Genomic DNA, 14698 nt, shown 5'->3' on the forward strand with positions numbered 1-14698 from the left:
AGCTTCCCTTTCAGGCTTTCCAGCAAGGACCTTTCTGACATTCCCTCAACATGCCACACTAGCAAAGAAAAGCAAACAATGGTGTGTTGGCAAATGGTAAGAAAGGGATTGAACGCTGCTGTAATGGGCTTCTTGCTTAGAACATGCTGGGTGTATTTGGTTGGCCACTTCCAAAGGGATCAGGTAAAAATACAGAAAAGAACAGGAAATGTTCCCTTCCAAATGAGGAAAGGGCAAAACACTTGGGAGCGTCTCTCCACACCTGGGACCCAAAGCGGGCACTTTACAGTTTGCCTTGGACTAAGGGTGCAGTCTAAATTAAAGAGAGGGAGGTTATAAATTTCAATTTTAGGGTGTTGTCTGCTTGCCCCTCCAAAACATTACCAATCTAAAAACCTAATATAAAAATAAATTCCATTTCTTTATTATGAATCACCCATGAATTGTCACTATTAGCAGAGAAGAAGAGTTTGGATTCGATATCCCGCCTTTCACTCCCCTTAAGGAGTCTCAAAGCGGCTAACTTCCTTCTTGAGGCTGAGAGACTTCAGAGAAGTGCGACTAGCCCAAGGTCACCCAGCAACTGCATGTGGAGGAGCGGGGAAGCGAACCCAGTTCACCAGATTACGAGTCCGCTGCTCTTAACCACTACACCACGCTGGTGTAGAGGGAGGGGCCAAGCTACCAACAAGTCTCCATTTGCCCTGCTGCTTGCAGAGGTCAGTGGCTGTCGCAGCAGAGAATGTGGCCAAGGACTCCCCTTTCCATCCTGCCGTTCCTTCCATGGGAATCACTTGACGTCACCTATTGCTAGTGGAGGTGCCAGCTGTCCACTTTCTATTTTGCACTGATTTTTAGCCAACCATTTATGTGACTTTGATTTCTGACAGTCATCTTGAGCTGGATGGTGAGATTCGAATTTAATTAGTGTTTGATTATTAAACAGTGCCCTGCTGGATCAGACCAAAGGCACATCCAGCCCACCAATATTGTTATCTCAGCAGCCAAGAAGATGCCTCTGGGGAAGCCCACAAACAGGACACCACTCTCTTCCCTTGCGATTCCCTTGCTGAATCACATTTCCCTGTGGTTCACTATATATTTTGTTGTGTTCACATGATGTTTGCTGGTTTGGAGACCTTTGGACTGAAAAGTGGTATGTACGGTAAATACATAATAGTAAAGGTAAAGGGACCCCTGACCATGAGGTCCAGTCGTGGCCGACTCTGGGGTTGCGGCGCTCATCTCGCTTTATTGGCCGAGGGAGCCGGCGTACAGCTTCCGGGTCATGTGGCCAGCATGACTAAGCCACTTCTGGCAAACCAGAGCAGCGCACGGAAATGCTTTTTACATTCCCGCTGGAGTGGTACCTATTTATCTACTTGCACTTTCGACGTGCTTTCGAACTGCTAGGTTGGCAGGAGCTGGGACTGAACAACGGGAGCTCACCCCGTTGCGGGGATTTGAACCGCCGACCTTCTGATCGGCAAGTCCTAGGCTCAGTGGCTTAACCCACAGCGCCACTCGCAGCCCGTTAAATACATAATAATAATGGTACTAAGTTCTGGTTGCTGGAACCAGTTTCCCTAGGAAGTCAGACCACTGGTTCATAAGGCTCAGCATTGTCAACACTGACTGGCAGCAGGTCTCCAGGATTTTCAGAAGAGTCTCTTCCAGCTCTACCTGGAGATGCCAGGGGAACATGGGACCTTCTCCATGCAAAGAAGATGGTCTACCACCAAACTACAGCCCTTCTTTCAAGTTCAGAAAAGGGGTGGGAGGCTCTACAGTAGCCAAGCACCAGTCATGACAAATACCTCAAGAATTTCCTCAAAATCCTGTAAAGAAAAGCTAAGAGATTAGGAAAGCAAGGCACTATTAGACTACAATTTATAGTCTCAATATATATATTGCATATGTGATATATTTTTTTGGCATCATACAGATCTCTCACATCAACGTTCTTTCGCAAAGTACAGGAAACACATTCGCTCAAAGAAACGTGAAACGGATGCTGCTCAAGCCATCAAACAGTAAAATGCAATCCACGTGGGAAGGTGAATTGTCTTGAAAGTGAAGTTGTCGCTGCCTTTCCTTTGCGTCCCATCTCAACATCATTTAACACCTCTATTTAAAAAATGGTTCGTCGCAGCAAGGCCCACAGATTATGGCTCAAAAACTGTACTGGGCATTTATAGGAATCTATTCAGGCTCTTCAGTTAGATGATGTATGGTATGAACATGCAACGTTCATTACTTGAAAGAGACACTCAGTACTCCAGGACCGGGGGAACTAATCTGATTTCTCAACCCAAAACATGATTTCTTAGAAGGAATCTCCAGAGTTCCATTGGATTGACTTCCTAGTAACTGTGCTTAGGATTACAGCTTTTGTCCTTCTGAAATGAACACTGAATTTACCCCAGATCATTGCAAGGTTAGCTGTCAGTTGACTGTAACACTCATACTATCACTGCTTAAGCAAAGGCAAGGGAATGCAATGGGGCCATGCGTAATATGTTCCTACTTCCTAAAGGTGTCAAGAACCATGATAGATGAACTGGGTTAATAAGGATGACACACACTGTCCTCTGGGGTTTGCAGTCGCTGATCTTCAGCTCAAGCATTGATCTTCCTGCCCAAACTGTTCAAGGCAGCAAGGTGAGTTTAGTTCAACACACCTAGTTGTACCATGACAGCCCAGTGACAGTTAGCTGAACTTTCTCCTTCCTTGCCCCAAGGCTGACTTGGCCGGAAGCATGAAATTGGTAGCACAGGCATCTCCTGGGCAGATGTACAATCAGAGTGGGCAAGGCTAGCTTTGTTTCTCCAAAGTAAACGTGTCACCAAATTAATTCTCCCAAGTAAATATTAGCTATCGCTACGCTTCCTAGAAGCCACATCACTCAGTTCTTCTCCATAAAGAGTAGTGTTGGGTAGACAAACACCCCTCATGAAGATGCATCCACTTTGGCAGAGAAGTATCACAGGGAAAATGAATATTCTACCCCAATATAGCTTTCCATAAACGGAAAGCTGCACTCTTTGATTAGACCCCCCCCCAAGTTTTGCTTTGCCTTAATGCACTTCCCCAACTTGATGCCCTCCAGATGTTGCTGGACTCCAACTCCCATTACCCTGAGATGGCATGGTCAAGGATGATGGGAGTTGTAGTCCTACTAGCATCTGGAGTGCACCAGTTTGGGGAAGGCTTACTTCGTATTTCATGCTTTTTTTCACCCCAATGGATTCATGCTTCTTCTCAAGAAGCTGAGCACGATCCCTCATTGTAACTAGGGCTTCCTGTTACATCTCATTTGAACCTTTGTCTTGTATTCTAATCCTATGCATGTACTTACTTGGGAATCAACCCCACCAATTTCAATGGAACGTATTTCCAAGTCCATGAACAAAACCTAAGCAGCCTCTGTGGCTGGCACCTCATTCCCTTCCCCACATGGCCCTGTTAAGCAAGGCTACCTCCTGCCCTTTCAGGGCAATCCCAACACTTATGGCTTATTTTGTACCAGCAATCCACCTGAAGTGGGAACTTTAGTCTAAAAAGCCTTAGACTAAACTCAGTATCCTTCTCTAAGGCATACCTTTAAAAGAATAGTCTGCCCACCACAACCATTATATACATTCCTCTCCCAGTACAAGGGGCACGTGTATGGGTTGTGAGAAAACTCGAAAGAAAAAAGGGGAAATTCTAAAAATAAAATTTCATTTACCCAAAAAACAAAAACAACCCACTTAGATGTTGCACCTGTAATCCAGAGAGGCTCTTTGAACAGGCAAGCAGAAGCTGCTGCCTGCTCCCAGGCATTTTGACTCCCCACAGCACCACCAAACCACAGCTGGGCTCGCAACTTCTCCAGAAGTTTTGCCCAAGTTACAGAAGCAGCTTGTCAAGAGGCAGTAGAAGGATGACAAAAGCCCTCTCTGGTCACGAGACGCTCACTGTATAGATCTTGTGCATCCCAGCCCACATTTCAAAAACATTCAGGGGACAAAAAAAAAGAAAGAAAAAGAAATATCAGAAGGCGATTATGCCATCTTCAGCAGAACCTGTGAAGTGGGACATCCCAAGTCCAGAAACAATCACTGTACCTCCATATACATGAAATACGCAACATCACAAGCAGCAGCAACTTTACATCAGGCAATGATTCTCTCCTTCCCTCCCCCATGCCAGTCCAGAATAAGATTGTTGATTTGCTCTCTTTAAATTATTTTGTAGATCTGTGGGTCTTCCAGAAGAAGTGGTGTCAAGTCACACCCGTTGCCGATATCTCACGAAGGCCCACACGGCAGCCGCCACTATGGCCAGCCCCGGCACTAAGATAACCGCCAAAGGAAGGCCTCCCGGGTCTCCGTCCCCTCGGTGGCTTGAGGGACCATTCTGGGGCAGCAGCTGAAACACGAAGGAGAGCAGCATTGAGGACAGCCAAGCCGGAGCAAGAAACCTCATGCAATTTCTAAGGATCACGTACTTCTCAAGCCAAGCAGGAGCAAGACCCTCAAGTTGGGAAACCAGAGGGTGATTCTGCTCACAGTTAGTATTTGACAAAGCTGAACATTCATTAACCCTAGACGGCTTGTGCTCTTTGCACAATAATGAGACTACCCAAACTTTCTTTTTTTATTTTCAATGTCCTACCTTCGCCAAATCTAGCCTCCACATTATGATTGAGATAAGTCATAAAGTCTCCTACCTCTAAAGAATGGATTCTTGCCATTGTTGAAGGCAGATTGCAGACGCCTTCCTCAACAGCCACTTTCCCCACAAAGCCCACCAACAACCTTCAACCTCAAACTTTGGATCATAACCTGCTTGGGACAAGAGAGACTCTTTTTTTATGTAATTATGATGCTGATGTTGGAAAATCTTTTTCCATGCTACAGTAATCAAGGAGAGGATTTTACCTTCAGCATACCACATGTTGAGTGAGATTTATTCTGAAGGTGACCACATGTGTGTGGCAACAGCAATCATTTACAGTGTTAGGAAACAAGGGAACTGAGAGACACCCTTGAAGACACATCACACTGCAGAACAGGGCTTTGTAGGTGCTGCCTAACAGGTGCCTGCAAACCCCTTTTAAACCCAGCCATATCTTTACCTTCCCCTCATGTTATATATGAAGTCAGGTGTGGGGAAGGAGGACGTGGCTTGGCCAATATGGCTTGGCAGGTCAAATGAGGCCACCTGGTGGGACAGATTAGCCCTGCAGGCTCCCCTACACTGCCACGGGGGCATACAAACAACAAATATTTGTTTAAGGTAAAGGTAAAGGTACCCCTGCCCATACGGGCCAGTCGTATCCGACTCTAGGGTTGTGCGCTCATCTCACTTAAGAGGCCGGGAGCCAGCGCTGTCTGCAGACGCTTCCGGGTCATGTGGCCAGCGTGACGAAGCTGCTCTGGCGAGCCAGCACCAGCGCAGCGCACGGAAACGCCGTTTACCTTCCCACTATAAAGCGGTACCTATTTATCTACTTGCACTTAGGGGTGCTTTTGAACTGCTAGGTGGGCAGGCGCTGGGACCGAAAGACGGGAGCTCACCCCGCCGCGGGGATTCGAACCGCCGACCATACGATCAGCAAGTCCTAGGCACTGAGGTCTTACCCACAGCGCCATCCGCGTCCCCAAATATTTGTTTAGCTTATTACATTTATAGACCGACTTCCTTCCATCATTAAACTCAGGGCGGCAGCCACTGGGTTCTCAGATTCCCATCCAGATACTGACTAGACCCAGACCTGCTTAGCTTCAGCATGGTAGTGACCTCATTTGCCTTGAGACTACACAATCCAAAATCTTTCCAGTGAGGGCACTGTGAGTAACACAGGGATTGAAAAGTTTCATGTTTAAAATATATGTACAGACAGATAGGAACTCTTTCTGCCCCCCCCCCCATCTTCTTAAGGCTCCTCATATTCATGGATTACCTCAGAAGCAGCAGTTGGCAGGGCATAACCTTTCAAGCCATAGCAGTAAGTTCCAAGAAACAAAATAATACACACCCTATGTTGAACCTTTAGTGATACTTTATCACCCGCAGTCCTGAACAGATCCACAACGTGCTGGTGCAGCATGTTCTTCAGCTCCTTGCCATTAACCTGAGAAAAAACCATTTTAAAACAACAAATCAGGCATACACGGGCAAGCCAGGTTAGATGCTGGATTGTACATAGCATTGACACAGTATGTAAGTGTTCAAAGGGCTTCACACCCTTTTACATTTTGGGAACAGGCTGTGAAACGGCCAGGATTCTCCATATACTTGAAACAGAAAATCCATAACTTCTTAACTATGGGCAAGCACCCAGGCTTGTGAAATCACGCTGGCATTGGAAAGCTTTACGTGTTCAGCAGTAAATGTACGTTACTTGGGATAAATCTCATTGAGAACAATTAAGAATTCCTATCTGTTTTAAGTACTGCACTGTAAAATAAGCAGCACAATATGATAGTATTCCGACAAGTACCTCTAAACAAATCCAATTTGAATCAATTACTATCCCAGCCTAAGTGTACCTGCTTTTTGTTAGATGCTGTGGATTTGTCATAGGTCACCTATTTTCCAGGTGAGAACAGAAGGGTTGGATGGGGCAGACACACACACATAAACCGAGGAGCAGGAAAGCCTTAGTATCCAACCACATGGGCTCAGACAAAAACAAAACAAAGCAGTAGGGATGTCCACATAGCCACATCACTGCCTCCAGAAGAAAGTTGCTTATAAATGAGTATTTCTACTTAAAATCAAGAGTAATGTTTAGAAAGAGGGCTCAATAAAAATACCACCAATGTAAATATTAAAAGTTAGCACATTTCCAGAGTTATAAGAAACGTGGTTACGTATCTCTCCCCCCCCCCCCAAATGCACTGTGATGCCCTGAAGACAATTTGCTTGTAAAGCAAAAATAATAATAAGTTGACAAATAGAACTAGAGATTTGGGGCAGGAAAATTCCACCCTCGACCAGTGAAGCTTGGTTCTCACACTCCATTTTTGCATCCCTGGTCACCTTGCCTCTCCTTCTGTTTCCCAGCATGCACCAATGTGAAGAATTAGATTTGTGAGCTTCTTAGAGCAGGGACTCTTGTCTTATTTGCTTGTCTTGCTCTTGAAAACACCACATACATGAATGGAGCTGCGTAAGTTAAACAGTGGCTTCAAACCGAGAGCAATGCATACTCTAGAAACACACTAGGGAAATCTGTGGCTCTTTACAGCGCATTTTTATATGGCTCACATAATGAAAAATGATGTGTGACGACCTAAGGGCATCAGTGAGTACATATTACATTTTCAGTGTGCAACAGAACCTTTACTGTGAGGCAATATTTGCTACTTTAAATTTCAGCTGGGCAGGTGGGAGAAAACTTGGAAGATATCAGTAAGGTTTCTTTTCCCGCAGAGGCAAACAGTCCAAACTTCTAGAAAGGTGGAGGAACAGCATCAGTATCTTACCTGGAAGCTCCCTTCCTTTCACTGCAGATACAAACAGTTCTCAAGCAGGAGGAATTAGCTCCCACATTTGGATCACCTGCCTCTGGAAAGGCGGAGAAATGCCTCCATGCATTTGTTATAAAATAAAGTCACACTGAGGAGGAGAACCAAGCCAGAGCGGATGCTCAGAAGGAGAGCAAACCCGTAAAGAAACCAAAAACTCAGCTGGGCTTGAGTTCCACTCACAAAAAATCCTTACAAAGGAGCTTGCAGCTTTAAGCCAGTTTTGAGGAAACTGTTATTATTGAACCTGAAACCATTTCTGTGTAGGGGCCTGAACTACTTACTGCTAAAATTTTGTCCCCCTCCTGCAGTCGTCCATCGAGGGCGGCGGCTCCATCTTCTTTGATTCGACTAACGTAGATGCCCGTGTCATTGGAGATGTACTGCTGGTCTGTTCCACCAACTATATTAAACCCCAAACCTAAGAACAAGGTAGACAGAAATGAGAACCAAGACAAGAAATAAGCCAGGCACCCAAAATACCCAACTGAGGCCATCCTTCTATGCCAGTAGAACTGTACGCCAAAAGCAGGGATTGAGGCCAATGCTATATTTTTTTAAAAAACCAAAAACCAATTCTAGTAAAAGCATATTTTTCACTTTAATGTTAAGTAATACGGATTGGAAAGAAGCCTGAAATTACAATAGTTTTAGGGCCTTCTTTCTGGATACACGATCTTCACATAAGAATGAGGTCAGGCAAATGTCTCCTTATGTAAAATTGACTCCGCTAACCCAGAAATATTACCTCGGGTTAAGAACTCTGCTTCAGGATGAGAACAGAAATCGTGTGGTGGCGGCGCAGCGGCAGCAGGAGGCCCCATTAGCTAAAGTGGTACCTCAGGTTAAGGACAGTTTCAGTTTAAGAACAGACCTCCGGAACAAATTAAGTTCTTAACCCGAGGTACCACTGTATTAGCTATTCACCTAATGCCCCCTTAAAGCTAGGTTACGGGCGTAATGACAGAATATCTAGTTGCAATTTTTTTTGCAAGACAAAAAAATGAATTGTGCATTTATCAACATATATACACAAAATCAAGAGTAATGTTTAAATCACTTTTCTGCCCCTCGTTTACTGTTTTTATATCCTGAGGCTCATCCAAGAAGAAAAGCACACTACATGGTCCCAGGACTTCATGCTCTGTATTCTCAAGTGGTAGATTCCATGTGTGACTGCTCCCTCGGCTCAAATGCCTTCTGAGCATGGGAAGAAGAAAGGCTAGGATTAAATCTTCTCTGCTCATGTGCAGATAATGATGATGATGATGATGATGATGATACAAGGTGGTCAAACATGTGATCCTTCATCTGTACTAGAAAATGGCATGATCCTATGAGGATTGTGCAAGATCAAATAGGTCTGATGCAGGTTGCCTTATCAGTTGCTAAGAATTTTAGCAGGCTAGGCCAGCCTTCCCCAAGCAGATGCCTTGGACTACAACTTCCATCATCCCCAACTACCAGAGATGCTGGCTGTGGCTAACAGCACTTGTAGCCAAAAAATATTGGTGGGCACCCAGTTGGGGAAGGTTTGGCTAGACCAAATTTGGACTGTTAGTGAGAAATTGCTTGTGAGCAACAAGCAGCATTTCAGAGAGTAAAGTGAGTGGATTGGGGCCCAGTCTCTGGTCGGTCACATCAGTGGCTCCACTTTGTTAATTTTAAAGGGGAATGATGGTGGTGGTGAGAAATAGTGACCAGATACAGGTGACAGATTTCCTTCACCTATTATATATGTGTCAAAGAAAATATTTTGGTATCTTCACTCTTGCATGTCAAGCTGTGCCCACACAAAAAAATCCCCTCTTTTATACCGCTATCAAAAATACAGCAGCCCTGCTGCCTTTGCTTCTGGTCACTCTAAAGAGCGAAGGATATATATGGAAGGAAGGAAGAAAAGCCCCATGTTGAGGCATAGTCCTGGCCCTGAAACAGTTGAATCCTACTAGCCTAGAGTTCATTATTCATGCCATCTCACTTTTCCAGGCAGCAAAGGAGAGGCAATCAAGAAGGCCAAATTTCTACAGAAAAGTATTCAGGAGATTCTACAAAGAAGAGTTGACAATGAGAGGGGTAAGTGGGGTGCACATCCAGTCTGCAACCACTAGTACAGTGGTACCTTGGGTTAAGAACTTAATTCATTCTGGAGGTCCGCTCTTAACCTGAAACTGTTCTCGAATCCCAGATTCCATTCCAGATGCTGCCAATCTTTTAACTACAAAAGTCAGCAGCAGGCTCAAATGCTCCCTCCCTTCCCAGTCAGCCATAACGTGCTTCACCTTTTCTATCCGCACCCAATGTCTAAACCAAGGTCCCAACTTTAATCAAAATTTGAAAGCAGGATTTGCAAATCCTGGTTAAAAAGAGGCTTGCCTTTTTACTATGGCAATGGCAGGGTAAGATATTTTGTGATGTTAATAGGAATCATTTTGAGCCAGAGAGTGATGAGTACACCCTGATTCTACTCTTCTACTGGAGAATGCCATTAGCACAGGTCACAATTCATATTAGCATTGGGATTAGTCCATCGGGCAATGTTAAAAGGAAATAATCAAGGCCACATGATATGAAATTGTCAAATATGCTAAATTAGAAAGCAATCAAAATGAACCAAAGTTGCGAAAAGGTAGCCTGTACTGTATGAATCTTGGTATTCAAAGGAGGAATTATGAGCTTTAATTTGGGGCAAATTCTGAACTGTAGCAAACATGATAGGATATGGGCAGTTTCTTTCTTTCTGCAACAGCTCTATCTCACTTTTCTATCATGCAGCAAGTGGAAGCCTATACATCTGTGTATATAGGAGGGGTGAGTGCTCTGCTCTTGTGACTGAATCCTGCTTGCTGGTTTTCCACAGGTATCTGGTTAGCCACCTGTTACAAAGAGATTAGCCTTCAGGATGCTGTTACAAAGAGCTTAGCCTTCAGGATGCTGGACTAGATAGGCCCTTGGCCTGACCCAGCAGGCTCTTCTTATGTTCTTATTCAGACGCTCCATTGCATTCAAGGGAACTTAGTCCAAGGTAAGTGTGCACAGGACTGCAATCTCAGTCTTGCATTCTGCTGTTGGTGTGTGTGGGGGTAGATCATACAGAGTTCCACTGCAGCTGCAAGTACACGCAGTTTGCCTCAAATATATTCTCAGAAAAACAAAAATGTGCTTGCCTTATTAAGAAATCAATGCAATTCTGAGTGAGGCCGAAGGTTAAGTTTAAAGCCTTCGATCCAGTAACTATATAATAAACTCAAAATGGTAAGCATGTGATGTAGCGACTTAAAATGGTAGGCAATGTGATGTGAGCCAGATTGCAATGCCGTGGGAACCGTTCTCTCTCGTGCTGCAAGGGGTGCGGGGAGAGAGAGGCCGAAAAAGCTGCACCAAGTCGGCACAGTCTATTATTAACATTTCCAAACAGAGGCGTCCTCTCGCCCACGCACTGAAGTTCTGTACAAGCGGCTTCGCAAGGACAAAAAGTATACAGGCCTCAACCGGGCGCTTTCCTACTAACTCAAGAGTCAGGACCCAGATCCGAAAGTTGGTGGTTGCTCGGCGCTCGGGGAAGTTGGCCGGGTCAGATCTCGGAAGCGAAAGGCTGCGATCCAAGCCCACGCGGCCGCCCTCTCCCCACCCCACCCCCCACTCTGGAGTTGTACCTGAAGGTCCTCTGGTGAGATCGATCACTTCCTCGGAGAGGAGGTAATCCACTCCCCCGTTCATGCTTTGCTCCTCAGCGGCGCTGCCTCCCGCCCGGCCGCCCCTTCTCCGCGCGTTTGAAGGTGAAACAACCGGACCAAAGCGGCGGCTGCCGCAGCAGCAGCAGCAGCAACAGCGGCGGCAGCACTTTCAGTTTTATCAGCCTCACGACAGGAGGAAAGGAAGGCGGCCGCTGAGGATTCTGGGACTCGTAGTCCTCAACGGGCTTTGGCAACTTGCGCGCGGGCCCTTCCCCGCCAGGCAGTCGCTTCCTCAGGTGCGGGGAGCGGGTGGAGAAACGTGTCGTTTCCGGAGTCCTGAGGGTCTCGTTCGTTTATTATTTATGGAAGTATTTATATTATGTTGTAAGCCGCCCTCTCACGAAATATAAGGGTGGTGGTATGAATAATAATCAATAATAACCATTAATAATAATTAATGATTTAGACCGCCCTCTCACAAAATATAAAGGCAGTCAGTCGCGACAACATTTTAGGCAGTACTGTTTGCAAGTAGTAAGGAGAGGGCTTCAGGTTCATCGTCTATGAGGAATTGCGCCTATTTTTCAAAAACGGGACGCCACTTCCATCATCTAAATCCCAAATGTTATACATAAAACCCAAAGCGGTCCCAGAAAGACCCGCCTGCGCGCCAGGAGGGGTGGGCAGAGCAGAAGCAGCACAGGCCAGGGAATTCTCCTCATCCATCAGCTCCTCGTCAATTTTATTCTTTTATTTTACGCATGAAACGCAGCATGCAAACTTTGGACGTCTCTGCTCCCTGGCTACTAAACCACCGCTTGGGGGAGGACTTGGACCAGCTGAGGCTTGGAGGGAGCAGGTTGACACTCTTGAGGCAGGGAAGAAATCCTGTCCTGTGGATCACAGCAAGCGAGGGAGAGAAGCCTAGCTCTGAGGGAAACGGCTTGAAGAGCTTCGTGGTTCCAGGAGCCGTGACAAAAACGGCTGGAGCGACCCGAGGTCGTGACAGAGATTGTTAGAGGAACCCCTACTAGGAAAACTGATACCCTGAGCCCTCTGCCAATGGTAAAATGCAAGGATTTTGTTTTGGTTTTTTGCTGTATTCTGGAGGAATGGGAAGCTATGGTAGCTGTATGAAGATGTCACTGGTAGACTACAATCCTAGATCTATTTACATAGGAGTAAGTCCCATTAAATCCAGTGTGAATTTCTTTTGAGTAGGCATATGTTATACCACTGTTAATGGTATGGTTACCTTATCACTTCTGGTTTGTTTGATTCACATTGTGAAAGAGGAAGGTAAAAGGTGTGTGTGTGCTGATTTTAGGTTGAAAAATCAATTGTAAACATAGTCATTAAAAATCCTTTCTTTTCTGTTACAAAGAGCTTAGCCTTCGTTTTCGCTTTTCTGTTTTGCTGAAAAAGCAAAGCCTTCTGGCACCATAAAGATTTATTTATTATGGCATAAACTTTCATGGATTACTGTCCACTTCATCCATTACATGAAGTGTTACACAGTGTTATGGAGGTTACTTTTGGAAGGATTGTGAAGAGTGAGGTCAGAGTAGTCAGGGGATTTGGAACATGGGTCTTCAGGATGCTGATGACACTCAAATCTATGGGCAGTATTCAATTACTATGTCCAATCAGTGTAAGGATAGCTGCCTGTGTAGCATGACTTCCCCCATCCTCCCCTTGTATGGCCTCCCAAAATCTGCTCCAGAGAGTTGAGGGAACTCTAGAACAGATTGGGGCACACTGGGGGAGCGGGAGCGGGGAGAGACAACATTCTGTTGCTCAAAAACATTCACTAAATGCTATTCTGCATTCCACTGTTTCTCCGTGGCATCTTAAATATTGTGTTGTCATGCAGGAACTGGGCACAGTGGTACCTGGGAGCAGTGGTGGACTGGAAAAAGGTCTAGAAACAGAGCTGAACAAATTGCTTGCTTGTTAAGGATGGGGTTGTAGTCCCTTCGTAGCAATGGGTATGTAACTTGGGGGTGCACCATCTTTGTTATTGGACATCCAATTTGCTTCAGTGACTAGGAGCGTCTTCTGCCAGCTTCAGCTGGTGTGTCTGCTATAGCTGTTCCTGGATAGCAAAACCATACTAGTCTAGTTAATGGTTACCTCCAGATACGGTTACTGCAATATGCTCCCTCTGGGGTTGCCCTTAAAGCTGATATAGAAGCTGCAGCTTAGTGCAGAATGTAGCAGCAAGGCTGTTGAAAGGGGTGCTCTACTAATAACATATGTATAACCAGGGGTGGTGCATCCCATTTTGCCACTTGAGGTGAAATGGTGCCGCGTTGCCCGCATTGCTGCCAGCACTGCCTCTGCTCCACCCACCTCCGCCAGCTGTGGTGCCAATACCTTAGCTCAATGAGATCTCATGAGATTTTGTCCATCGGAGTGGATGGGGTGCCTGCGGGGACAGCACCTTGGGGGCTTCAGCTGCCTGAAGCTGCTGCTTCACCCCCACCTCATGGATGGGCCAGCCATGCATATAACACCTAACTGAAAGAGCTGCACTGACTGCCAGTATGCTACTGAGTCAAGTTTAATGTCTTGCTGTTAGTATATAAAGCCTTGAACAGCTTGGCATCACACTACTTCTAAGAATGCCTTACAACTTGTATGCTGCTGGTGGTCACTTCATTTTCAGGAGAGACACTCCTGGTAGTACCGTTTGCTCCCAAGGTTTGTCTTAGGTTCATTAATAGCAGGGCTTTTAGTGATGTGGCACCTGCCCATTGCAATATGCTTCCAGTGAACATCAAGAAGATTCCTGTACTAGTGGCATTTAGGTGCTTGCTTAAAGCTTATCTTTCCTCTCAGGCTTTCCCTGAAGGTTGAACCAGCAATGTTGATGTACTAATCTGATCTATTCATTTATGATGTATTTGTTTTCTCAATGTAATTTTATTGTTGACCAAATCTCGTAGAATTGTAGAGTTGGATGGGACCACGAGGGTCATTTAGTTCAACCCCTTGTAATGCAGGAGTATTTTGCCCAACATAGGGCTCAAACCCACAGCCCTGAGATTAAGAATCCAATGCTTTACTGACTGAGCTATCTCTTTGCCAGATAATGGTGAAGAACCCTAGGTCAGTGGTAGAACATCTGCTTTGTATGCATAATGTCTCAGGTTCAATCCCTAACATTTCCAGGTAAGGCTTGGAGAGACCTCAGTCTGAAATCCTGGAGACTATCAGTCAGTGTAGACCAGGCATAAGCAAACTTGGCCTTCCAGATGTTTTGGAACTACAACTCACATCATCCCTAGCTAAAAGGACCAGTGGTCAGGGATGATGGGAGTTGTAGTCCCAAAACATCTGGAGGGCCAAGTTTGCCTGTGCCTGGTGTAGACAATACTGAGTTAGATGGACCAAAGGTCTGACTCAGTACAAGGCAACTTCCTATGTTCTTATTTTATGTCATTCATTATCATGGTGTTTTTGTTTTAAAAAAAACATTGGTGTTACAGAGAGCTTTG

General features: G+C 45.4%; 1 protein-coding gene across 1 annotated transcript; it reads right to left on the reverse strand.

The window, feature by feature from the left end:
- Positions 1–1889: 1889 nt before the first annotated feature.
- On the reverse strand, positions 1890–11416 carry SYNJ2BP (synaptojanin 2 binding protein). The gene is made up of 4 exons (XM_083399191.1): positions 11178–11416; positions 7806–7942; positions 6027–6122; positions 1890–4414 (listed from the first exon to the last, which is right to left on the reverse strand). The coding sequence occupies exons 1-4, from the start codon at positions 11239–11241 to the stop codon at positions 4274–4276; spliced, it is 438 nt and encodes a 145-aa protein (XP_083255317.1). The 5' UTR covers positions 11242–11416; the 3' UTR covers positions 1890–4273.
- Positions 11417–14698: the final 3282 nt, after the last annotated feature.

Source organism: Podarcis tiliguerta (genome assembly GCF_965153285.1).
Source record: "Podarcis tiliguerta genome assembly, chromosome: 1".
NCBI classification, from domain to species: Eukaryota; Metazoa; Chordata; class Lepidosauria; order Squamata; family Lacertidae; genus Podarcis; species Podarcis tiliguerta.